Source organism: Bombina bombina, chromosome 3 (genome assembly GCF_027579735.1).
Source record: "Bombina bombina isolate aBomBom1 chromosome 3, aBomBom1.pri, whole genome shotgun sequence".
NCBI lineage: Eukaryota > Metazoa > Chordata > Amphibia > Anura > Bombinatoridae > Bombina > Bombina bombina.
This window is the reverse complement of record NC_069501.1, coordinates 766,209,432-766,236,813: the sequence shown is the minus strand read 5'-3', so window position 1 is coordinate 766,236,813 and position 27,382 is coordinate 766,209,432. Positions and strand designations below refer to the sequence as shown.

Sequence of the window (27,382 nt, the reverse complement as noted above, 5' to 3'; positions counted from 1 at the left end):
TTAGGTTGTTGCGATGTAGGGGGCTCCGGGGCTGGTGGTTTAGGGTTTAATAGTTATTATTTAGTTAATATTTGTAACTTTAATTTAGATCTATTTTAATTATGTTAAAGTTAGGGGGTGTTAGGGTTAGGTATAGGGTTAGGGTTACGTTAGAGTTAGGGTTAGATTTAGGGGTTAATATAGTTTAATTTAGGTTGTTGTGATGTGGGGGGCTGGCAGTTTAGGGGTTAATAGGTATTTTTTAGTTAATAATTTGTAAGTTTAATTTAGATCTATTTTAATTATCTTAAAGTTAGGGGGTGTTAGGGTTAGGGTTACGTTAGGGTTAGGTTTAGGGTTTAATAGTTTAATTTAGGTTGTTGCAATGTAGGGGGCTGGCGGTTTAGGGGTTAATAGTTTTATTTAGTGGTAGTAATGAGGGTGTTTAGACTCTTCCCCATAGACATCAATGGGGCTGCGTTATTGAGCTTTTGTTTCCGTGATCGCAGGTGTTGGACTTTTTGTTGCCGGCTTAAAATCTCCATATCTCCCGCACAAGCAGTGTTTTTTTAAACTTGTAATAGCAGCGCTATAGGGAATTAAATAAAGCCACTTTTGTGGTGTTCTTTACTTTCCCTGAAGCGCTCAAAACTCGTAATCTAGGTGTTTCTCTTCAATTACTTCAAGAAATGTGGAAAAAAGTTTTAAGAGTGATTCATTTCTGGGCAGTTTTTTGAAAGGTGAATGGCATACAGAAATAAAATAAGCCAATTATAATAAATAATGTACGTCCCCATGCTTTAGTTATTTGCTTACAGATGAAAGTTGTGACAATTGCTGACATATGAATGCTGCTAATCTTTAAATTTATTAAGGCATAAGTGACCTAGCATGCATGCAACAGTTTTTCAGTTAAATTAAGTTAAAGGGACAGTAGACTTGAAAATGTTTCTTGTATAAAAAGATAGATAATCCCTTTATTACTCATTCCCCAGTTTTGCATAAATAATTCTGTGATTTTAATACACTTATTACTGCTGTGATTACCTTGTATGTAAGCCTCTGCAGACTGCCCCCTTATCTCAGTGCTTTTGACAGTCATGCATTTTAGCCAATCAGTGCTGGCTCCTAAATAACTCCATGGGACTGAGCTCAATGTTATTTATATGACACACATGAACTAGCACTGTCTAACACTGAAAAACTGTCAAAATGCTAAGAGGCGGTTTTCAACGGGTTATAAATCATTTTGAGCCTACCTAGGTTTAGCTTTCAAAAAAGAATACCAAGAAAACAAAGCAAATTTGATGATAAAAGTAAATTGGATAGTTGTTTAAAATGGTATGCCCTATCTGAATTTATGAAAGTTTAACTTTGACTAAACTGTCCCTTTAGGCCACAGTGTGGGGTTATAAAGGTGAGGTTATTTGTTTGTTTGAAATGCAATTTTTATCTGATCTATTTAACAAAGGTTCCAGTTGGAACTAAAACATTATGGAACATACATTGATATCATTAAAGCTTTAAAGTACACTGTAAAATTGTTTTTCCATTAATGTATTTTAAATTACTTGTTATACCAACTGCAGAGTATAAAATATTTGAGAAATTCCATTTTCATGCTTATTTGTGTATATGAAATAGCTGATTTTGTGCTTTGAAACCACAGTCTATTACAATGGGTTGAACTTAAAGGTGATATCAGATCTCATTATGTTCTAAGTTTGTGTAAACAGACTTGCTTCCTTATCTTTTATTTGGCTGGAACATCAAAGCTCAATACATAGAGAGAACAATGGAAAATGATCATTTTATTACTTAATTATCCTGCATCCCACTGAGAGTGTACTCTCTTCTGCTGGCTGTGTATACTTAGGCTATTCAATAGCCTATACTCCAGTATTAATTTGTTCAATATAGGTGGCGATAACACAGGCTAAATCTGCTATTTCAAATGCTGAAATAGGAGTAAAGGAGCTACTTGTAACCAATTTAATACACTCTAGCAGGTTAAAAAGATCATTGGGAATAATTTAAAGGGGAGAAATTTTTTGGGTGAACTGTCCCTTTAAATTCTTATCCAGAGTGCCTGCTTTGGAATTCTCACTAATGAGGATGTGGCTGTCCCTCAGAGGCTCTATGGGCTGCAGACAATGGCATACATATGCGCCCCTGTCTGCAGCAGCTTGCCTCTGACGGACTGAATTCCCCTGGCGGACTTTAACATTGCATTTTGTGCTCGCCTGCAATGCCACTCCCTGCCCACGCACAGTCAATAAAATTAACGGTTAAGTGAAAAAAATAATGTATTTTTTAATGCAAAAATATCAATATTAAAAAAATGAAGCTAGCGTGGTCGCAATATATGAAGTCCTGTAGTTAGCATGACTTTTTATTTTCAACCTGCAAATAAAACATTTTATTTTCAACCTGCAATACCAACGCTAACCCGATTGCACTTTTTACTTTGAGCGCCACTTGTAATCTAGGCCTAAAATGCCAGCTCTTTAATGGCTTGAATTGGCTAAAAAAAACAAAGCAAATAAATCAACAAAATTGTCATAGAATGTTTTTTTTGCACTGGCATTCTGAATGGAATCCATGTCTAGGTTGTAAAATGGGTAAAGTAGATGTGATTCATGGGAAAGTGGAATGGGATGGCAGATAAAAAGCATTGAAGGACTACCTTCTGGATATAGTTCTTAGGTTGGAATGTCCTGGTTTAAAGGTAAATTTGCTGGTTCTATTTCTGAGATCAGTTAAAGGAACATGAAACCCAACATTTTTCTTTCATGATTCAGATAGAGAATACCATTTTAAACAACTTTCCAATTTACTTCTATTATTTAATTTGCTTCCTTCGCTTGTTATCCTTTGCTGAAAGGTTTATCTAGGCAAGTTCAGGAGCAGCAGAGAACATAGGTTTTAACTTTTGATTGGCGTCTGCATATATATATATCGATTGTGATTGGCTCTCCCATGTGTTCAGTTAGAAACCAGTAGTGCATTGCTGCTACTTCAACAAATGATACCAAGAGAATTAAACAAATTAGATAATAGGAGTAAATTAGAAAATTGTTTAAAATTGTATTCTCTATCTGAATCATGAAAGAAAATTTTTGGGTGTCATGACCCTTTAAAGAAAAGGAAGTACTGAAAGAAAATAGGGGCTCCATTTAAGAAATATCCTTGGCTGCAGGTTTGCATGAGTGAGTATGCAGCCGAGAGTTAAAGGGACACTAAACTTATTTTTTTTTTTTCGTGATTTAGATAGAGCATGCAATTTTAAGCAACTTTCTAATTTACTCCTATTATCAATTTCTTCGTTCTCTTGCTATCTTTATTTGAAAAAGAAGGCATCTAAGCTAAGGAGCCAGACAATTTTTGGTTTGGTTCAGAATGCTGGAAATCACTTGTTTATTGGTGGGTGAATGTATCCACCAATCAGCAAGAACAACCCAGGTTGTTCCCCAAAAATGGGATGGCATCTAAATTTACATTCTTGCTTTTCAAATAAAGATACCAAGAGAATGAAGAAAATTTGATAATATGAGTAAATTAGAAAGTAGCTTAAAATTGCATGCTCTATCTGAATCACGAAAGAAAAAAAATTGGGTTCCCTTTAAAGGAAAAAAATCAAGTCAAAATTTAACTTTTATGATTCAGATAGGGCATGCAAATTTAAACAATTTTTCAATGTACTTTTATCATAAAATTTGCTTTATTCTCTTGGTATTCTTTGTTAAAAGCTAAACCTAGGTAGGCTCAAACTGATTTCTAAGCCATTAAAGGCTGACTCTTATCACATTTTGACAGTTTTTCACAGCTAGACACTGGGCAGTTCATGTGTGCCATATAGATAGCATTGTGCTCACTCCTGTGGAGTTATTTATGAGTTAGCACTAATTGGCTAAAATGCAAGTCTGTCAAAAGAACTGAGATAAGGGGGCAGTTTGCAGAGGCTTAGATACAAGGTAATCACAGAGGCAGAAAGTGTATTAATATTACAGTGTTGGATATTCAAAAATGGGGAATGGGTAATAAAGTGATTATCTTTTAAAACAATCAACATTTTCAAGTAGATTGTCCATTTGAGCAGCAGTGGAACATTTCCGCCGGGGGTGATTAACAGCCCCTGCTCACACATGATTGGCTGTGTGTGAGTAGGGGGTGCATTGTACACTTTGCCTTGTGTGCAATGGTAAATGCGGGCAGTGTATTGCTGCCCACTAGCCGCAATGCCGGACGGACAGGAACTTAGATGTCTGTTGGTCTGCCCAGCTAATGGTAAGTCTAAACTATATTCTGCCAAAAATCCACCTTTAAGTTACTGTTTAAATAATGAAAACACATTTAAAAGACATGAAAGTTAAGTTTTGTGGCACTAACCTTCAAAACTTTTATACTTTATTTTAAGTATATTGTAACCATCCACTTAAAGGAACATTGTAATTAGGTAAAAAAGGCATATTTAAAATAAACAAACAAAAAATTAGCAATAACAGATTTAAAAAAAATGTGATGTTTGTGTTTAATTTGCTATGTGAATGAACCCAGGAGCTGTGGAACAACCATCACTATTACATTATTTGATCTGTGCTAAAACCCACTGTCTAGGCCGTAATAGAGTGTTCACTAAAATGATGTAACTGGGTGAGCACCCATAAACAAAGAGGTAATTGTGTCCTATGCATCTGTGTCTGTCTAAGGGGATTTGCGCTTACAGGCATCTGCCATCTACATCAGGTTCTATCTTTTTCTCTTTCTTGACTGTCCATCAGAGTTATAGTTTGACCTAGGACTTTAGGAGTTAGAGAGGTCAGCGAATTGTAAGGGGTAATTCTGTATTCTGATGAATTAATCCTATTAATGCTGTTTTATTTATTACGTTTACTTACAAAAAATCCCTTGTTGTCTAGTGGGTGTACGATGCTTTTATGCATCCCTGGCCTCTGGTTATGAAATAAAAATGAGGCAAATATGAGCAGGAGGGATGGTGTGTGTGTAGGAGCACCCTGTAAATGAGCAGGAACAGGCTGCCTATATGCTGTTATATACAATGCACAGTGCACGTCCTTTGTATGCAGTCACATCACAAGCATGAACTTTAGGAGCATGTGTCTATATAGACTTTATTATCTGCATTATTTTGCCCTGTATCTGGAAAAATTAATATGGGCATCCAAGGTCACAAGTGACATCACTGTCCAATTAAACATGGATGTAAACAGGTAACAAGAGGCTTTGCTAGTACAGCCACATTCATACATTGAACATGAGGAGGTGGTGAGCATCATAATGTACCATTTTATAGGATATTTGTACCCATATAATACAGGTATTAATAATACAACCAGCTGCCAGAGCTGTATTAGTAAAAGGTAGCAGGGACATATATTGCAGTACATTTTTTTAGATGAACAAAGGAAAACATGAGTGCAATATCCCTTTACTAATCTTTGAAATCATATTGCAAACTGTTAGACTTGTTATTCCACAAGGTTTTAGATAGGTCTTTCAAATTTGAGGCCATTTCAATTCATCAGTAAATTCAGCTTTTGCAAGGTTTTCTAAAGGCTCCTCATGGCTTTGCAGCTCATTAAAGGGACAGTCTAGACCCAACACATCATTTTTATTACTTATTGTTACATACCAGAGAAGCATCCTGCAACTGGTCCCACATTTATAAGTTTGTAAGAAGTATATGAAACATTTACATATTAATTGATTGTTAGAAGCTAAAAATGTCCGCCAAGCTCCGCCCACCTATGGCATAGATATTTTGGTATTTAAAGTTTCGCCAATCATGATTGACTCTTATTACATTTTTTTACTTGCACATGCTGATTTGTGCATGTGCAATTTAAATATCTAACTGAAAAATATCAAACGAGCACTGCTTAACTGTCATATAAGAAAACAGCTAACTGGCCAAGAAGAAAGCTGTGGGCGGAGCGTGACGGCCATTTTTGGCTACTAACAAACTATTATTTAAACGTTTCATGCACTTCTTACAAGTTTATAGATGTGGAACCAGTTGCAAGATGCTTGTCTGGTATGTAACCATAAGTAATAAAGAATAAGTATTGGGTCTAGGTTGTCCCTTTAACTCTTCGGATATTTTGCTTTAATGCCCTCAGTATTCCAATTCATCAAAAAACACATTTTCTCATTATTTCTAGTTATCTTAACATCCTTAATCTCTTGGAAACCTACTTCACAGGACATATCTAAGCTTTTCAGACAGCTTTTTTAAGTTTGTGTACATGTGCAGTTCACACTTATATTAGTAAAATCACACATGTAGGGCCAGAATACAACCCCAGTTGATAATACACAGTGAGTTATTACAGTGAATTATTTGTGTTCAATAGAACTCAATTGGATATTACAAGTTCTTAGTTAACAATAGGCCCTCATATACATTATTACCTGAGGGAAATTATACCTCCACTTTAGCAGACATGAATATTGTAGCGTGCACTATACTATTGCTCATGTGATAAATAATATTAACTATTGACTGGAATTTGTCCCTTAAAGTACAAAACATGCACAAATAAAATGTAATTATCTAAATGTTCTTTTATGGTTGCAATTAATTAATTGAGCTTTAGAAATGTTGACTATAAAAGTACAGACAATTACATAAAAAGATTACTTGCACATGCATTTGTTATTATTAGTATAGTGGAAAAGATTTCAATGCAAAAATACAGTCTTCATCAATACTGCATCAGCAGGTGATCATATTTTACTCTCATATTGGCTGCTTATTTTTTGCTTCTGTGTTTGTCAGCAAAATCCAATTTCTTATCGGTGTGGCTATATTTACCCAACACAAGTGCAGGAAATCCAGGCATTCAGAATGTATAGCTAATACAAACAACAGCAGTGTTGGAGCATTGGAATGTCCTAGAGGAGAAAGTAAACCGTATTTGCACATCAAATGCTAACAGATTGGAACCTATGGCATCGTTATTAACTTATGTTTATTAAATACTTAAATTATATGGTTTCTCTTTTAGAACGGATATGTGCTAGCATTAGATGTATTTAAATGGATATGGAACCCAAAACTTGTCTTTTGTGATTCAGACAGATCATATCATTTTCAAAAAAGTTTCCAATTTACTTCTAATATCAAATTTTCTTTGTTCCCATTCTTGCATAACTGCTTCCATAGTATTCCAGACTCATGTACGCTCGTGAGCTTACAGCCCGGCTTTTTAACAAAAGATACCAAGATAACAAAGAAAATTTGATAATAGAAGTAAATTAGAAAGTCGTTTAAAATTGCATTCTGTATCTGAATCACGAAAGAAACATTTGGGGTTTCATGTCCCTTTAAGTCACATCTAATAAAGTATTGTTACAGTTTCTTAGGTAGAAACATATTATTTCTGCAAATAAATCAGTAATTTACATGAAGAACATAAAAAATATTCACTAATCTATTTAATATTTAAGCCACAACAGAAAAAAGTATTGTATTCTGCCAGTAATCAACAGGTAGTCACATAACACCATTGTCTGCATTCTATATAATTTAATGCAACATGGGTTTACTTCATTCGCTTTTTGTATTTCATATCTAAGCAAATTATACCCTTGTGATTACCAGATGTATTTCTTTTTTGCAGGCATTGTATCATTGACATCACTGGCCATCCTTTCATATGAAAGATACACAACTCTAACCTTATATAACAAGAATGGCCCAGATTTTAAGAAAGCCTTGCTTGCTGTAGGAAGCACCTGGGTGTATTCTTTATTATGGACATGCCCACCTCTCCTTGGATGGAGCAGATATGGATTGGAAGGAGCAAGGACAAGCTGTTCAGTACGCTGGACCTCGGAATCCAGAGAATCTGTTTCCTATATAATCTGCTTGTTTATCTTCTGCTTGGTCATACCTGTTCTTGTAATGGTGTACTGCTACGCTAGACTTCTGTATGCTGTAAAACAGGTGAGCCGCTAACTTCGTTTGTCATTTTCTTAGATATTGTGATAAACCTATTTCCAATAAATGGTTTCCCATTATTATACTAAACCTGCTACTTTTTAGCAATGTGGGTCTTTGAAATTATTGTTAGAAACGTATAATTTATCATTGAATATAAAACACATTTTTTTTTTAAATACAGTTTTATTAAAAGTGTCTCCTTTATATGCACTTTTCATGTATTGCACATTTTGAGAAAAATATTATTAAACTGCAAATGTAGTTTTTGGGACCTTGCAGTGCAAGCTCACACATTTTAGAAGCAGTTCTTATCCTCTCCGACACCTCACAAGTGGTGGAGATTAATCACTCTAAAATTGCTAATTCTGAGTGATTGACAGGCTTTTCTTTCATGCGATTGGTTGCCTTATAGTGGTGTGTGTGTGTGTGTGTGGGGGGGGGGGGGATTGCATTCAAGAGTTTTTGTGCATTCTTAAAGAGACAGTAAACATCTTGTAAAAAATCAAAAACTTTTCTCTTGTGTTGGTATAGAACAACACATCAGCCAAGTCTAAACATTTTTAAAACAAATTAACATTATTTTTACTGCAATTATTTATCAATTTCCAAACCACTAAGCATTTGCCTTATTTAAAGGAGACAATCTGGGCTTTAGTCTGCAGACAACAAGGTTAGTCATGGTCATAATGTTAATATAAAGTGAAATGTTTGCAGCTGTTATCAGTTAAAGCCAATTAGGAAAATATATGTAGCAGCAATAGCCTTGAGACGTCAGCAGGGTGCATTTCAAGTACTGAGAATTTGAAAATGCTAAATCCTTTGTGACATTGTATCACTTAAAAACTGCAACCAAAGGGGTTAAATGACCTTATAGGGACATGAAACCCAATTTTTTCTTTCATGATTTAGAAATATCATGCAGTTTTAAACAACTTTCTAATTGACTTCTATTATCTGTTTTGCTTCATTCTCTTGATATCCTTTTCTAAAAAAACACATCTAGATAGGCTTAGTAGCTGCTGATTGGTGGCTGCACATAGATGCCTTGTGTGATTGGCTCACTGATGTGCATTGCTATTTCTTCAGCAAAGGATATCTAAAGAATAAAGCAAATTAGATAATATAAGTACATTTTAATGTTGTTTAAAAATGTATTCTCTACCTGAATCATGAAAGAAACATTTTGGATTTAGTGTCCATTTAAGTTCAAAATTGAATGTCCCATAAAATGCTTAATTATGCATCATACAAAAACTTTATTTTGACTGCTTTTCATGTAATTACATTTTGAAAATTCTTGGTTTTCAACTTCCACCACAGCGGCTGAAAAGCATCCTAAAGGAAATAGAAATCTAACCCTAGAACATAGTACACAGTGATTGCTTGATTATGACTTAATTGATTACAGTAGTATGTTTACAAGTAGTTTGACACTAGACTTTAAAATAATGAATTTATGCTAATCAAATAACAATTTTAAATACTTGCTAGCTAGCAAATCTTTTGCAACAGTGTTTAATTGCTGCTATATAGATATGTACTTAACTTTTTATACAGAACCGGTACCCGGTGTTAAAATCTTTGTATTCTTAGGGAATTCCAGTATAGCTCTAATGCATGATTGTTTTTGGAACTCCCAATAGTAATAATATATAGTAATAATATACTTTATCTCCTAATCTGTCCTAGATCTTAATAAAATGTTTAGCAGTGACTAATTTATAATGACATCATACAATGAATTTGACCCTTGGTCCATCCTAAACACCTTAGAAACTTTAGCTAAAAACTTTAGCTTAAATTTTGTATAAAAAACATTATGGTTTTTAAAATCATCATAAGTCTGAAATCAAATTTTCTGTTATTTCTGGATCATATACAAACAGAATCAGTCTGCCAGAAACGAACAGCTCAGTGGCTTGTTCTATTGCCCAGTTACCACCTGGGAGTAGCTTCTTTTAGCCCAATTGTGCTTTTCACAGATGAAAACTTTAATGAAGTATATCAGTCTTATCCCGCCTAACAAGGTCAGTCCAGGTGCAAAATACAAGGCAATTCTCCTCTTAACAAGGGAAATAACAACTCCAAACGATTGTATCGGCCTCTTTTGGGCCTCGTCAGTGAGGTCCACACATTTATAGACATATTTATATACACTGGTGCCCTTTCCAGTTAATCACCTTCCCATATACCATATACTTTTTTTTTAACCCTTTTTAAACCTTTTTTTTCCAATATCAAAATGATATTTTTATTAAAAGTGTGAATAAATGAATGTATTTTGTGACTTTTTTTTAACCCTTACCCTTTAAATCAGGTCTCAAGTCGTGCTAGTTGTTTTAGCACTATTTGGGCTTTCGCACATCACTTTCAATTTGTAATATCAGCCCTAATTAGAGCGGTTGCAATATCTATTGAAATTAATAGATGCGCTAGAGAGTTTTTAACATACAATGACAAAATAAACTTAAAGTCAGGACTAATTGGCTAAATTGCAAGTCTGTCAAAATAACGGAAATAAGGGGGCAGTCTGCAGATGCTTAGATACAAGGTAATCACAGAGATAAAAAGTATATTAATATAACTGTGTTGGTTATGCAAAACTGGGGAATAGGTAATAAAGGGATTATCTATCTATTTAAAATATAAAAATTCTGGTGTAGACTGTCTCTTTAAACTATGGCAGTGGTATCATGCATGAGATGTGATGTATAAGCAATGGTACTGTAACTTTGACATTACAGAAAGCAGGCAGCTAACTAGAGGCCACCAAAGGAATTTAACTAACTCATTAACTAACACTACTTTACAAATCACAGCTGATTGTCTTGAATTAAAGTGTGGAATTGGACATGGCACGTGGGGGGGGGGGGGCTTTAGTCTAGTTATGCAGAAGTATGCTTGTAGTGATCAGGGATAGGCAAGGTGTCCGTGACTGGCCCTTGTAGTGTCTGCCACCCGTTTTGCAAAGGGGAGCGAGTAGGACAAATAAATGCTGGTTCTGACTCCTCCTTGACGCACGCGGCCCCACGTTTCGCAGGGTTGGGGCCACGCCCACGAAACACTGCTCAGTAGCGGGAAAGTGAGTGAGAGAGAGGGAAGAAGCAAGCTGCTTGCAGTGCAGCCTGTGTCAACCACCCGTGAGTCGTGACCCGTCCTGATTCTTTGATCTGAGCGGCAGCATGGTGCTGGTGTCTGTGTGTAGAAGACCGCTGCATACTGTGACAAACCTTACCTAACCAAGTAAGTGACCAACCATAATGATCATGCAATTAACATCAAGGTGGGTGGGTTTTTATCAGGAGTTGCAAAGCCCCCCAGTGAATGTCTTAGCAGCCAGAGGGTCTGCATGCTGAGAACACACAGGGGAGAGAGAAAGGTTAAAACAGGCTCTCGGCTGGGAATAGATCTAGGAGAGCTGGTAACAATTCAGCCCTGCTTGTACTCATGTGGAATTCAGTCCTGCTTCACCACAGATACATATTGTATTTCTGCTTGCTGATGGGCAGTACATGCAAAGTGCTGCCCATGCTGTATGGAGCATTGGTATGCTGCAGAGGGGATATCCAGTGAGGGAGGGATTATAAAGAAACTGTCCTGACTAGTTAATTGGTTTCTATAATGAAGCATAGTACAGGGCAGCACTTTTCATGTACTGCCCTTCTCTACCACTTCTGCTAGATGGCTATTCCACTATGCATCCACTACACTCTCAGTAATTTGAAATGTACGTTGGTGTCCTTCACTAAGGTCTGTACTTTGGAAAATGTCCGCCACAGCCTTGGTCTGTGCCTATCCCTGGTAGTAAGCATGCCTGCAAGTTACTAGGAATTGTATTCTGTTCTCAAGGGTTTTCGAGATGTGAATTCAGTCCTGAGCTTTAGAAGAACTGCTTGAAAAAAAAAAAAATCATGGGCTAGCTTTTTAAAGATGTTAAGTGAAGAGAATTGCAGAAATGAATTTTACACTTTAAAGGTCAGTTCTAAATATTGTTGAAAGTGGATTTGTCATATGAATTATTGCAATAATTCATATTACAATATTAACCCCTGTTCCACCACACCTCCATATCACAAAGTCTAAACTACACTATTAACCCCTAAACCACCAGCCCCCCACATCAAAAATAAAGATCTACACTATTTACCCCTAAACTATCTGCCCTCCACATCGCAAATTCAACATCTATACTATTAACCCCTATACCGCCAACCCACCACCGCAAAATAAAACACTAACATCTAAACCCCATAACCTAACACACCCTAACTTAACCCAAAATAAACTACTCATACCTTTACCAAATAAAACTACCTTAAAAAAAAAACTTACCTGTGAAATAAAAATTAATAATTAAAAAAGGGTTTAGAAAACAGCACACCAATTCCTAGGCTTGTGGGGCACGGAATGTAGGACCTGCCAAGTCCAAAGGTATGATCCAAGCATCAAACGGTATTCCAGCCTCCAAGAATTTTAAAAAGAACCTTTATTTTCTTACATGGGGTCCTCAGAAATAGAACATACAACGTTTCAAGCCTGCTATAGGCTCTTATTCATGTATATATGATTAAGAGCCTATTGCAAGTTTGAAACGTTGTATGTTCTATTTCTGAGGACCCCATGTAAGAGAATACCTTTTGTTGCTTAAATAATAAATTAAACCTAATGTTAACTTTTAAAATAAAAAAATCCTAACATTACTATTAACATAAAAACTCCTAACATTACCAAAAAATATTGTAAAAAAAACTACTATTACTAAAATAAAAACGTCTAACATTACCAAAAATAAAAAAGTCTTACATTACAAAAAATAACAAAGTAATTTCCAAAATTAAAAAAAGATTTACGCCTATACTAATACCCCAAAATAAAAAACCCACCCCAAAATAAAAAAAACGAACTATTCTACCACTAAACTACAAATAGCCCTTAAAATGGCCTTTTGTATGGCATTGCCCTAAAGCGATTAAGTTATTTTTCCAAAAGAAACCTATAACCCTATCTAAAAAAAAACTAATTTACAAAGTGGCTCTTTTGCAGCCCAGATAAAAAATCAAAACAACCAATCTTAAAAAAATAACACCCAAAAAATAAATAAAAGACCTATCACTAAACACCAAGATGGTACTCACTGAAGATGATGGCAGCAGCACTCCATCTTCATTTATCTTCTCATCTGGCAGCTGTCTATCTTCATCGAGGTGACGGTGGCAGCGGTGGTGGAGGCAGCGGTGGTCCTCATCTTCAGAGTTGTAACACAGCGCTCCTCTTCATGCAGTCCCCAGCTGCACACTGAATTGTGAATGTGAGGTACCCCTTTTATATAGGGGTACCCTTGCATTCCTATTGGCTGATTTGAATGTTTAAATTCAAATCAGTAGGGATGGGCGAATGTGTAAATTTTCGAATTTCGAATGTTAGAACGAATGTGATTACCGAAATTCGAACTATAAATCCGAATGTTGATAAGAACGAATATTCTTAAAAACTCTATAATCGAATGCTATTTACAGTTTTCGAATGTCACTTTCGAATTTGAATGTTTATAATTATATCGAATGTCTACATTCGAAATATCGAATTTAACATTCTATTTAACAAATACTATTCAGAAGTTCAATAGTTCATGTTGTAGGGAGGGAATCTAGTAAATTGATACATAATAGATACAAATATATAATTTTGAATGTTTCTATATAGAATATTGCATAATTTGAATATTACATTTAAAGAAAGCATTAGACATACTATTGCAAATATAAATTCAAATTTTTCGAAAATAATATTTTCTAATGTAATCATAAAATTCGAAACCGAACATTCGAAAATCAAATGTTAGAATGTTATGTAAACATTCAAAATTCGATTTGAACGAACGAATGTGTTAAAATTCATTTAATTTTTTGAATGTTGCGAAACATTCGCCCATCCCTACAAATCAGCCAATAAAATGAAATAGAATGAAAGGGTTGTAGGTTTTTTTTGGAAAAAGAGCTTAATTGCTTTAGGGCAATGCCCTACAAAATGCCCTTTTAAGGACTATTTGTAGTTTAGTGTAGAATTATTATTTTTTCATTTTAGGGTATTAGAATAGGTTGTAAATCTTTTTTATTTCTGGTAATTACTTTGTTATTTTTTGTAAATGTAAGACTTTTTGATTTTGGTAATGTTAGAATTTTTTATTTTAAAAGCTAACATTTATTAGTTTTGTTAATTTCACAGGTTAGTTTTTTAAGGTAGTTAGGTTTTTTTAGGTAAAGGTAGGGGTAGTTTATTTTGGTTTAAGTTTGGGGGTGTTAGGTTATGGGCTTTAGATGTTAGTGTCTTACTTTGCAGTGATGGGTTGGTGGTTTAGTGGTTAATAGTGTAGATGTTTAGTTTGCGATGTGGTGGGTTGGTGGTTTAAGGATTATTAGTGTAGATGTTTAGTTTGCGATAAGGGGCTGGCGGTTTAGAGGTTAATAGTGTAGATGTTTAATTTGTGGTGGGGGTGTGGTGGTTTAGGGGTTAATAGTGTAAATAGGTAGTTTGTGATGTGGGTGGTGGCTGTTTAGGGGTTTATAGTGACGTTAAGTGCCACTGTTTCATCCGGACAAACTCTTTATGCAACCTTTAAGGTTGTGGTAAATGCGATTGTGTTTGAGCAATCACATTTACTTTCAACTTGTAATACGAGGAAATGTTGAAACAGCGCACCACTTGTAATATGGATTTGAGCGTAAACGATAGTACTCCACTTGCAATCTAACCCTTACTTTGTTCTGTATATTTTATCCACCATCAAATTAAATGTTATTTTCTATAAGCTGATGATGTTTGTGCCTGCTTCCTACCCACTAGGAAAAACAATGTGTGAAACTTTTATCAGCAATTCTGCACAATAATTTTCAAAACAACAAATCAATGTTATGTGGGTGTCAAATTGGAATTCTTTGTGTTGTTCCAAAGATGGATAATCCTTAAATAGATATTTACTCAGAAACCTATATATATGTTAAATATTTCTGCACAAAAAAAGTTTAAATTATAGTTGCTAAAATATTTAAAGGGTCATTAAAGTAATTTTATATTTGCAAAGTATATATCAGCATCTAAGCACCAAATTGCAAAATATCTGCATACAAATAACTATTTTAAGAACATAACCCTTGAGAAGCCTTGTGAATATTTTCTGTTATGGTAATTTAGGGACATTATATTAATGTTGCAGGGTCAAATTTCTTCCTTCTGTGGGATTCATGACAAGCTTTCTGGAGCAGTAGAAAAAAAAGCATAATTATTAATTTAGTTTTAGGGAATCCAATTTTCTTCATGTCCTCAGAAATATATTTTTGTGAATAATGTTCGTTTAGGTAAATTATAAATGGTTAAAGGGACACTGAACCCACATTTTTCTCTTTTGTGATTCAGATAGAGCATGCAATTTTAAGCAACTTTCTAATTTACTCCTATTATCAATTTGTCTTCGTTCTCTTGCTATCTTTATTTGAAAAAGAAGGCATCTAAGCTATTTTTGGTTCAGTACTCTGGACCGCACTTGTTTATTGGTGGGTGAATTTATCCATCAATCAGCAAGAGCAACCCAGGTTGTTCACTAAAAATGGCCCGGCATCTAAACTTACATTCTTGCATTTCAAATAAAGATACCAAGAGAATGAAGAAAATTTGATAATAGGAGTAAATCTATCCATCTATCTAGTCCACAGCTGCACTCAAAATTTCAAAATGCAATGTACCAGGGTGCTGAGGATTATTGTACAATAGCAAGCAGAAGCAAGCACTCACTTTATTTTGCAGAACTTTAGAATAAGGGAACAAGCAGACTGTGCTAAAACAGCACTGGAAATGACAGTCAAACAGCTGTGCTACAATCTGTACAGCTGCAATGTGAGGTCAAAACATATATAAACAGTTTGGCAGTCACTGGGACCTCTGTACCTGCACCAATGGCCCTAATAATATCATCTACAGTGACCTGGATCAAATGCTGTGTGCTTGCAAATTGCAGGGGGCCCCCTCTTGCCCCCACCCCCTCCGGACACCCATGAGGCAGTATATATTATGTTAAATATATTTACAATACAATATAGACGCTAAGTTAACAGCAACGTTTTACTCACTAGTGGCGAATATGCTCTAGCTGATCTGTATTACTCTCCGAGCTTGCTCTATGGTTAATATACTATATTTTATTTAGCAGAAAGGTATGTTGTTATGCAAGTAACACTGTTTATCTTAAGAATCTGCAAATGCAGCTTTGGAGTGAGCCTGCTCAGAAGCGTACCTACTCAACAGAGGTCCAAAGTGCAATTTTTTTTGGGCCCCTCCCTAAAGGTAACTCTCTAGTAAGCAATATTAATAATATATATGCTGCTCTGTATAATGATTTTGAGGATAGCTAGACCTGCAGCCTGCACTAATAAAAAGGCTCCCCTGCATTGAATTGCACACATTCTGCACATTGTTATGTATAAACTGGCTGCTATGGGCTCCCCCTCCACTTGAGCGCTGGTGCCACCACGCCTGCTGCACCAATGGTAGTTCTGAGCCTGCTGCGGATAGATAAGAAGCAGCAGTTATCAGACCGCTGCTTCTTAACCTACTAAGCCAACGATATAGTTTCTTTCTCAATCTGACAGCCCCTGCTCGAGCGCAATTGGCCGCATTCAAGCAGGGGGAGGCATTGCACAAGAAGCAGCTCGTGCAATGATAAATGCAGCTAGCGTATTGCTGCCTTCTTGCTGTGATGCCAGGTGAAGATTTAATAAAAATGATTAAACATACTGTAAAGTATTCTAAATAATACTTAGAATATTTACTTTAAAGTTGCAGGCTAGCTCAACACATATATGTACCAAGAAATATGTATTCGTTATTGGTGCAGACCCAGAAGAAACTATTCTAAAAAACATAGAAGGTAGACACCTAGGATATGAGAGTCTTGGTGTAAAAGTAAGGGAAGTCAGCACTCTTTTATAAATTTAAAGATACTTTATTGTATAAACATAGAATATAGAATATATCTATCTATCTATCTATCTATCTATCTATCTATATCTATCTATCTATCTATCTATCTATCTATCTATCTATATATATATATATATATATATATATATATATATATATATATATATATATATATATATATATATATATATAGTCCAAGTAAAGGATAAGCACTCTCAAACCCCAGGCTGGGGTAAATACATTCCAGGGTGCTTGGTCAAAAAATGAATAGTTCAGAAGTATGACAGCACTCACTGGATTTCAATAAAAAAATAACTTTTATTCGAAAAGTATAACGTCCCATTATGGGACTTTATTTTATACTTTTCGAATAAAAGTTATTTTTTATTGAAATCCAGTGAGTGCTGTCATTCCTCTGGACTATATATATATTTGATACTGTTCATGTAAAATACATATTAATACCTATATATCTATAGTTATAGATATACAGATATTGGTATATACATATATATATATATATTAAAATATGTATTTAAGAATAAATAGAACATATTCTTCTATGGGAAGAACATTGGAATGGGAAATATTAATATTTCATGTCAGGTTTAGCACTTAATATACCCAGTAGGTTAGTGCACGAGTATGTTTTTTTTTGCAGTTTTCACACTCCATTGAAGTCTAAGGCCCAAATGATCGAAAGTTCTATAAGGCGCAAAATATTCCAAATGATCCGCCGCTATGTTAAGTGAGCCTGTTGAAATATTCCTAGCTCCTTTCATAGCGTCATTGCTGAGAAGCGTTTACTATACATGCCATTGATCGGCGATGCTGGCTATAAATAACACCCAGCATCACCACCCATAAATAGCGATGTATAGTAAAAGGATCCTTTAAATTATATCTACTGTGCCTAACCACTAATCTTATTACCCCTAAACTGTAGTACCCCAAGATCACAAACTAACACTACACTAATAAATATCTAAACCGCCACATACCCACTGCAAATATCTATGCTATTAACCCCTATACCGCCACTAGCCCACCGCAAGTACTATCTTATTAACCCCCATACTGCCACATACCCACCGCAAGTATCTAAACTATTAATGCTTATACTGCAACATACCCACCACAAGTATCTAAACTATTAACCCCTATACCACTACATACCCCAAACACAAACTAACCTAACCTACTCTACCTAACACCTAACCCCCCTCTAAACTAAACCCCAAGTAACTTTTGAAAAAAAATCTATTACTTGAAAATAAAAAATATTAAACCCAAACGCAATCTAACCCTACTCTACCTAACACCTAACCCTCCCTCTAAACTAAACCCCCCCTCTAACTAAACCCCCTAAATTACAATTAAAAAAATCTGTTACAAAAAATAATAGTGCATTTATCTATAATTTTTAAAATATTATGCATTTTTATGTATGATGCATATTGTTTTAACAGTTGTATATAAATGAATAAGTATTTCTTTTTTCTTGTTATAGTTTTTATTGTAAGCATAACTATCGGCTAGATTACGAGTTTTGCGGTAAGGTAAAAAAGCAACGTTAACAGGTCCTAACGCTGCTTTTTCCCTACCGCTGCTATTACAAGTCTTGCAGGTTTAGGTCTTTTTTTAGGGTTTTACTGTTGGGGGGGTGTTTGCATTTTTTTTACAGGTAAAAGAGCTGATTTATTTGGAGCAATGCCCCGCAAAAGGCCCTTTTAAGGGCTATTGGTAGTTTAGTTTATGCTAGGGTTTTTTTTTTATTTGGGGGGGGGCTTTTTTATTTTGATAGGGCTATCAGATTAGGTTTAATTAGTTTTAAGATCTGTAATTTGTTTTTTATTTTCTGTAATTTAGAGTTTGTTTGTTTTTTGTAATTTAGCTAATTTAATTTATTTCATTGTATTTAATGTAGGTAATTTATTTAATTGTAGTGTAGTGTTAGGTGTTATTATAACTTAGGTTAGGTTTTATTTTAGAGGGAAAATTGTATTTATTTTAGCTAGGTAGTTAGTAAATGGTTAATAACTATTTAGTAACTATTCTACCTAGCTAAAGTAAATACAAACGTGCCTGTAAAATAAAAATAAACCCTAAGCTAGATACAATGTAACTATTAGTCAATTTTTCTGAGTTCTCTTGCAATCTTTATTTGAAAAAGAAGACATCTAAGCTTTTTTATGTTCAGAACTCTGGACAGCACGTTTTTATTGGTGGATGAATTTATCAACCAATCAGTAAGGACAACCCAGGCTGTTCACCAAAAATGGGCCGGCATCTAAACTTAAATTCTTGCATTTCAAATAAAGATACCAAGAGAATTAAGAAAATTTGATTATAGGAGTAAATTAGAAAGTTGCTTAAAATTTTAGCTAGGTAGTTAGTAAATGGTTAATAACTATTTAGTAGCTATTCTACCTGGTTAAAATAAATACAAACGTGCCTGTAAAATAAAAATAAACCCTAAGCTAGATACAATGTAACTATTAGTTATATTGTAGTTAGATAAGGGTTTATTTTACAGGTAAGTATTTAGTTTTAAATAGGAATAATTTAGTTGATGATAGTAATTTTATTTAGATTTATTTAAATTATGTTTCAATTAGGGGGTGTTATGGTTAGGCTTAGATTTAGGTTTAGGGGTTAATAAATTTAATATAGTGGTGGTGACGTTGGGGGTGGCAGATTAGGGGTTAATAAGTGTAGGTAGGTTGCGGCGACATTGGGGGTGACAGATTAGGGGTTAATAAATATAATGTAGGTGTCTGCGATGTTGGGGGCAGCAGATTATGGGTTAATAAGTATAATGTCGGTGGCGGCGATGTCCGGAACGGCAGATTAGGGGTTAATAAGAATTATGTAGGTGTCGGCGATGTCGGGGGCGGCAGATTAGGGGTTAATAAGTGTAAGATTAGGGGTGTTTAGACTCAGGGTTCATGTTAGGGTGTTAGGTTTAAACATAAAATGTGTTTCCCCATAGGAATCAATGGGGCTGCGTTACTGAGATTTACGCTGCTTTTTGGCAGGTGTTTTTTTTTCTCAGCCGGCTCTCCCCATTGATGTCTATGGGGAAATCGTGCACGAGCATGTACGACCAGCTCACCGCTGACTTAAAGGGACACTGACTGAACCCAAATGTTTTTCTTTCGTGATTCAGATAGAACATGCATTTTCAAGCAACTTTCTAATTTACTCCTATTATCAATTTTTCTTCGTTCTCTTGCTATCTTTATTTGAAAAAGATGACATCTAAGCTTTTTTATGTTCAGAACTCTGGACAGCACGTTTTTATTGGTGAATGAATTTATCCACCAATCAGTAAGGACAACCCAGGCTGTTCACCAAAAATGGGCTGGCATCTAAACTTACATTTTTGCATTTCAAATAAAGATACCAAGAGAATTAAGAAAATATGATAATAGGAGTAAATTAGAAAGTTGCTTAAAATTTCATGCTCTATCTGAATCACAAAAGAAAAAATTTGGGTTCAGTGTCCCTTTACGTAGCGTTGGTATTGGAGTGCGGTATGGAGCTCAATTGTGCTCTACGCTCACTTCTTGCCTTTTAACGCCGGGTTTGTAAAAACCTGTAATACCAGCGCTGTAGGTAAGTGAGCGGTGAGAAAAAAACTGCTTGTTAGCACTGCACAGCTCCTAACGCAAAACTCGTAATCTAGCCGTATACATTTATGTTACAAAAGCCATTCATATTACAATTGTTTTATTACATAACAGGCATGCAGTTATATAATACTATCATTATAATGCAACTTTCTTTTATCACATAAATATCTATTTTAAAAATATATGTATATTTAAAATAATAAATGCATCAAGCAAGAATATCTACATTATAATTTATATATTCAATACTTAAAGTAATATACATTATACGTGCATTTTATTTCAAATATAGTAGATATAATGTAGTCAGGCTTTGCATCGATATTCAATATTTAAACTGTTATGGATGTATATTGCATAATGCTTTAAGTATTGCATATACATTAAATTGTATTAATTTTAGGTTGCTGTGTTTATTAGTGATAACATACAGTATATATATATATATATATATAGTAGCCAAAATGAAGTGCACTCTCAGGTCTTTCACAGCAAAAGTTACTTTATTGATGTAACGTTTTCGGAGGACTTGCCTCCTTCATCATGCTGATGAAGGAGGCAAGTCCTCCGAAAACGTTACATCAATAAAGTAACTTTTGCTGTGAAAGACCTGAGAGTGCGTGCACTTCATTTTGGCTACTATTTGTTGTTTAAAGTTGCACCCAGGCAGTTTTCCACTTGTGGGTAAGATCTGGAATTTTGGATATCTATATATCTATATATATATATATATATATATATATATATAGATATATATATATATATATATATATATATATGTTAATATATATTAATGTTATTGTAGTCAGTATCATTACATTTTTACATAACAGGCATGCAGTTTTGTAGAACTATAATTTTAATTATACTGTTATTAATATAAATAAAAAACACAACAAGCAACATTAATTACATTTTAATTTATTTGCAAATATTTAAAACAATATGCATTCTACATAAAGATGCATCATTTTAAATATTGAATATTTATGTGCAAGGCCTTAGCTTCTACAGTTAGTTTTTGGTTATGACAGTTTAGGGGTCAATGTTTAAATGATATGCAAAGCCATGCACAATGCATATTATTTAAAGCCTTGCATATATCTATAGACTGAAAGGTATTTAATTATGCTTTCTATTATTTTAAACATAAACATATATTTTTAAATACTGTATTGTCCCGAGTATAGGCCGTACTTTTTTACCCTAATTTAAATCTTTACATTCAGGGATTTTATAGATTGTTTTGGCTTTCTATCTTTACCTATTGGCTCCTGAGTCCTGACTGAGTGAGTCTGCAGCGCGGCAGTCAGTCACAGAGAGCGGCGCTGGCTAGTGCTGATTCCGACTGTCAAGGGAATGCAGAGCCACCTGGAGCTGCAGATAGTACAATGTGGTGATGCTGGTGAATATACCATAGTTGCTGGTGGACCCTACTCCCTGAAGTGCAACACAACGGTAATGTACCAGTATTATGTATCATGTAGCATCTAACACATAAGTGTGGGCAGTAATCAGCGAACGTCCACTTGTGATTAAACGCCTTATTGGTAAAACAGTGACTTATCTATATATTTAATTACTCCACTGCTGTTAACACTTACTGCACTGTCTCAGCTCCCTCACTGCTATTAATCCAACCTTTCCCACCTGCAAAAAAAAAAAATATCTGACCCATTCCACCTTTACTCCTTTAACTGTGATCACCTCAGTTGCAAGCTCCCCTTCTTGCTTAACAACTCCCTAAATCTAAACACCCATTAGACCTACCCCCAACTGCAAAACCTCTAAACAAATCCCCCATTGCTTAACCTCAACAGATTCCCCATCATAAAAACCCCAAAATAAAGCAAGCTCCCCCCTCCCCTAAGCTTTCCTCATCTGTATCCCAGCTTTTCTGCAATGCCCTCAGATAGGGCAGGCAATTTTAAACAATTTCTAATTTACTGTTATCATAAAAATTGCCTTTTTTCACTTAGTAATGCTAATGGCACCAAAATTAAATTTTCTTTAAAATTGCACCAAACTTTAAGGGTGCGGCTTATAACCGGGTGTGACCTATACTCTTATTCCCTACTACATTAATTCCGATTGGCTGATAGAATCCTATCAGCCAATCGGAAATTTGAGGGACGCCATCTTGGATGACGTCCCTTAAAGGAACCGTCATTCGTCGGGAAGTCGTCGGTGAAGAAGGATCCGGAAGAAAGAAGATTGAAGATGCCGCTTGATAGAAGACTTCAGCCGGATCATGGACCTATTCAGCTCCCGCTTGGATCAAGACTTCAGCCGGATCATGGACATCTTCAGCCCCCGCTTGGGCCAAGACTTCAGCCGGATCATGGACATCTTCAGCCCCCGCTTGGGCCAAGACTTCAGCCGGATCATGGACATCTTCAGCCCTTGCTTGGGCTTGGATGAAGACTTCGGAGCCTGGACGGATCGGTGATACCCGGCGTGGTGAAGATAAGGTAGGGAGATCTTCAGGGGCTTAGTGTTAGGTTTATTTTAGGGGGGTTTGGGTTAGATTAGGGGTATGTGGGTGGTGGGTTTTAATGTTGGGGGGGTATTGTATGTTTATTTTCAGGCAAAAGAGCTGAATTCTTTGGGGCATTCCCCCGCAAAAGGCCCTTTTAAGGGCTGGTAAGGTAAAAGAGCTTTTCTATTTTAATTTTAGAATAGGGTAGGGCATTTTTTTTATTTTGGGGGGCTTTGTTATTTTATTAGGGGGCTTAGAGTAGGTGTAATTAGCTTAAAATTGTTGTAATATTTTTGTAATGTTTGTAAATTATTTTTTTATTTTTTGTAACTTAGTTCTTTTTTTATTTTTTATACTTTAGTTAGTTTATTCAATTGTATTTATTTGTAGGTATTTTATGTAATTAATTTATTGATAGTGTAGTGTTAGGTTTAATTGTAGTTATTTGTAGGTATTTTATGTAATTAATTTATTGATAGTGTAGTGTTAGGTTTAATTGTAACTTAGGTTAGGATTTCTTTTAGAGGTAATTTTGTAATTATTTTAACTAGGTAGCTATTAAATAGTTATTAACTATTTAATAGCTATTGTACCTGGTTAAAATAAATACAAAGTTGCCTGTAAAATAAATATAAATCCTAAAATAGCTACAATATAATTATTATTTATATTGTAGCTGTATTAGGGTTTAATTTATAGGTAAGTATTTAGCTTTAAATAGGATTCATTTATTTAATAAGAGTTAATTTATTTCGTTAGATAAAAATAATATTTAACTTAGGGGGGTGTTATTGTTAGGGTTAGACTTAGCTTTAGTGGTTAATAAATTTAATAGAGTAGCGGTGAGGTCCGGTCGGCAGATTAGGGGTTAATACTTGAAGTTAGGTGTCGGTGATGTTAGGGAGGGCAGATTAGGGGTTAATACTATTTATTATAGGGTTAGTGAGGCGAATTAGGGGTTAATAACTTTATTATAGTAGCAATGAGGTCCGGTCGGCAGATTAGGGGTTAATAATTGTAGGTAGGTAGCAGCGACGTTGGGGGCGGCAGATTAGGGGTTAATAAATATAATATAGGGGTCGGCGGTGTTAGGGGCAGCAGATTAGGGGTACATAAGTATAACGTAGGTGGCGGCGGTGTGCGGTCGGCAGATTAGGGGTTAAAAAAATTTAATAGAGTGGCGGCGATGTGGGGGGGCCTCGTTTTAGGGGTGCATAGGTAGTTTATGGGTGTTAGTGTACTTTAGAGCACAGTAGTTAAGAGCTTTATGAACCGGCGTTAGCCCAGAAAGCTCTTAAAGGGACATGCCACCCACATTTTTTCTTTTATGATTAAGAAAGAGAATGCAATTTTAAACATCTTTCTAATTTACTTATATTATCTAATTTGTTTTATTCTCTTGATATTCTTTGATGAAAAGCATATCTAGATATGCTCACTAGCTGCTGATTGGTTGCTGCACATAGAAGCCTCGTGTGATTGGCTCACCATGTGCATTGCTTTTTCTTCAACTAAGGATATCTAAAAAATGAAGCAAAATAAATAATAGAAGTAAATTGTAATGTTTAAATTTCTATTCTCTATCTGAACCATGAAAGAAAGATTTTGGGTTTAGTGGACCTTTAACTCCTGGCTTTTTGCTGCGGCTGGAGTTTTGTCGTTAGATTTCTAACGCTCACTTCAGCCAAGACTCTAAATACCGGCGTTAGAAAGATCCCATTGAAAAGATAGGATACGCAAATGGCGTAGGGGGATCTGCGGTATGTAAAAGTCGCGGCTGGAAAGTGAGCGTTAGACCCTTACCTACACGACTCTAAATACCAGCGGTAGCCCAAAACCAGCGTTAGGAGCCTCTAACGCTGGTTTTGACGGCTAACGCCAAACTCTAAATCTAGGCGTAAGTCTTTCAACATTACTTCTACTTTAAGAGTTATATTTGTAAAACTGTCCAAAGTATTTGTATATTGGCAAAATATATCACTTTATATAAGTATAATTTCCATCAGCTATATATTTTGATGAGGGAAAAAAGTAAAAAATAAAATGTGATTCCAATTATAAGCATATTTAAACACATAAAATCTGTTATATTTAAATCCACATATTTAAAACAAATACGGTTTACAAAATTGTATGTGATGGGAAAATATTGTAAAATTAATTATTTATGTATGATTTATTTATGATTAACAAGTTTTATTATAAATTAGTAATGATTGCATATAAAATCCATTCTGAAAATATAATAAATTGAAAATTCAGGTTATTGTATGCATTAAATGACTTATGTGCTCTGTCATAACGATCAGAGGCAGAAGAAGGTTAAGTATAATATATTTCTGCTTAAATATGAGTAGTGTCTTGAAAGTTTAAAGTTCAGACCAAAGTGAAGTAATTAGCAAATATTTCAGTGAATCTGACAAGCATACATATTTTTTTCATAATGAATCACTTCATAAATCTTAATGCCAGGTCAGAGTGGGTGATACAAAATGGAAAGTACAAGGAGTACTCCATTCTCATAGTAGTTTAAATGATCTTTAAATGAATACAAATGAATTTGTGAACAAAATAACACTAAAATTTTAAATTCAAAAATGATGTAGTGAGTCTTTATACTCCAAGGTATTCATTTATTTAATACAAATCAGTTTCAGACTTTGGGCACCATATATTAAAAAAGTGTGCGGACAAGGTTCTCAACTTGACAACTTGTCCGCACACCTTCACGGCATATGGGCAGCGGGCCCTGTTCACTCACTGATCGTATGTACCATTACACACTCCAATAAGTGTGTAATGCTGCTACCTTCTCATGTGCGACTAAATGCATGAGTGAAGGGCCTGTCAATCACCCGAGCAAAAGTATTCGTAGTGATTACCCTCAGTCAAAACAGAAATGGTGGAGAGTGTAAGAAGCAGCGGTCTGATGATAATGTTTATCATATAATGTTTATTATCTTTGTATTAAGTTTTTGCATCATTTGAATATAAAGTAATCACCTATATGTTGTAAAGTTCTAATTTATATCACTGCCCCTTTGTGTTTCACTATTCTGCTACTCTTTTATACATGTGATTTCGGCCACATTTAATTATCTCCATTTTGCATTGTCCACCCATTGAACTTTCACTCACCTTGTTATTGTTAACCAGCTTTAATCTCTCACTAACATTGTATTATTATGCTGAAATTGAGTAAAATAATTCATTTTGTAATTTTTATTCAGGAAGACTCTGCGACATTGGAGAAAATCTCAGTGTTCAGCTGACTTTCTTCACTACAAATGCATCTTGAACTCTTTTTATTCTGCCCTTAAAGGGACAATCTACTCCAGAAGTTGTATTGTTTAAAAAGATAGATAATCCCTTTATTACCCTTTACCCAGTTTTGCATAACCAGCACAGTTATATTAATGTACTTTTTTACCTCTGTGATTACCTTTTTTCTAAGCCTCTGCAGACCGCCCCCTTATATCAGTTCTTTTGACAGACTTGCATTTTAGCCAATCAGTGATGACTCATAAATAACCTCACGGGGAGGGGACTTAGCGTGGGCGGGCCTTGCGGGAGAGTGCGAAGTTCAGCGCTCCCTTCTGACAAGCCCTAGGTAGACAAATTGTAGGCCCATCTCTGAGCTGGGCAAGTGTATCATTCCGCGGCAGTGAAGTCGCAGCTAAGAGGAGAGCTGACAGGAGCTACACGAATCCGCAAGTAATAACCACTACTCCCCAAAGGCTTGCATCTGCTTCACATTGCTCTGTAGCAGGGTCAGCACTCCATATAAACCCATGTGGATATCTAAGTCACCGAAAGGAGAACATGATCCCACCATCTAACAGATAAGTGACTGCTTGCTTCAATTATTTAAATGTGAAAGCTGTTTTCTTTCCACACTCTATGATGTATAGCTATAAGTCTGGGTTTAAAGATGATACTGAATGGAAAAGCAGAAATGCTGTATCTCTATACAATAGATTCAATGCCCACAAATGCGGTCCAAATGACGACTTGCCTCTAAAACTTTATCGTCAAGAGGGTCCCCAAGCAGTTGCGTTCAAAAGGCTCACCTTCCTCTCACCGGTACAGGACATCCAGGCACAAATGGAGCGTGATACAGTGACAAACTCGACCCTGCCGAGCCCACTCACGAATCTGCTACCTCAAAGGCTCTATTGATCCTTTTAGAGTGCGTTGTCTGCCATCCTTGCCAAAGCATCAATGCGCCCACATCCAACGTTTCCGGATACGTCACTACCCACGTGACAGAGAAATCACATACAGCCTGGGGTCCAATAGAAAGCAAACCGGCTGTCCCTCTGGCAATGTAACCATAGAAAAAAGGACAAG

At 35.3% G+C, this 27,382-nt stretch overlaps 1 protein-coding gene across 1 annotated transcript in view; it reads left to right on the top strand.

Moving 5' to 3' along the window:
* The window catches only part of LOC128652509 (pinopsin-like), a 469,816-nt gene that overhangs the window by 245,338 nt on the left and 197,096 nt on the right, over positions 1 to 27,382 (top strand). The window contains exon 3 of the mRNA XM_053705445.1: positions 7,623 to 7,932. Coding sequence (XP_053561420.1) covers positions 7,623 to 7,932 — 310 coding nt within the window. The remainder of the gene's footprint in view (positions 1 to 7,622; positions 7,933 to 27,382) is intronic.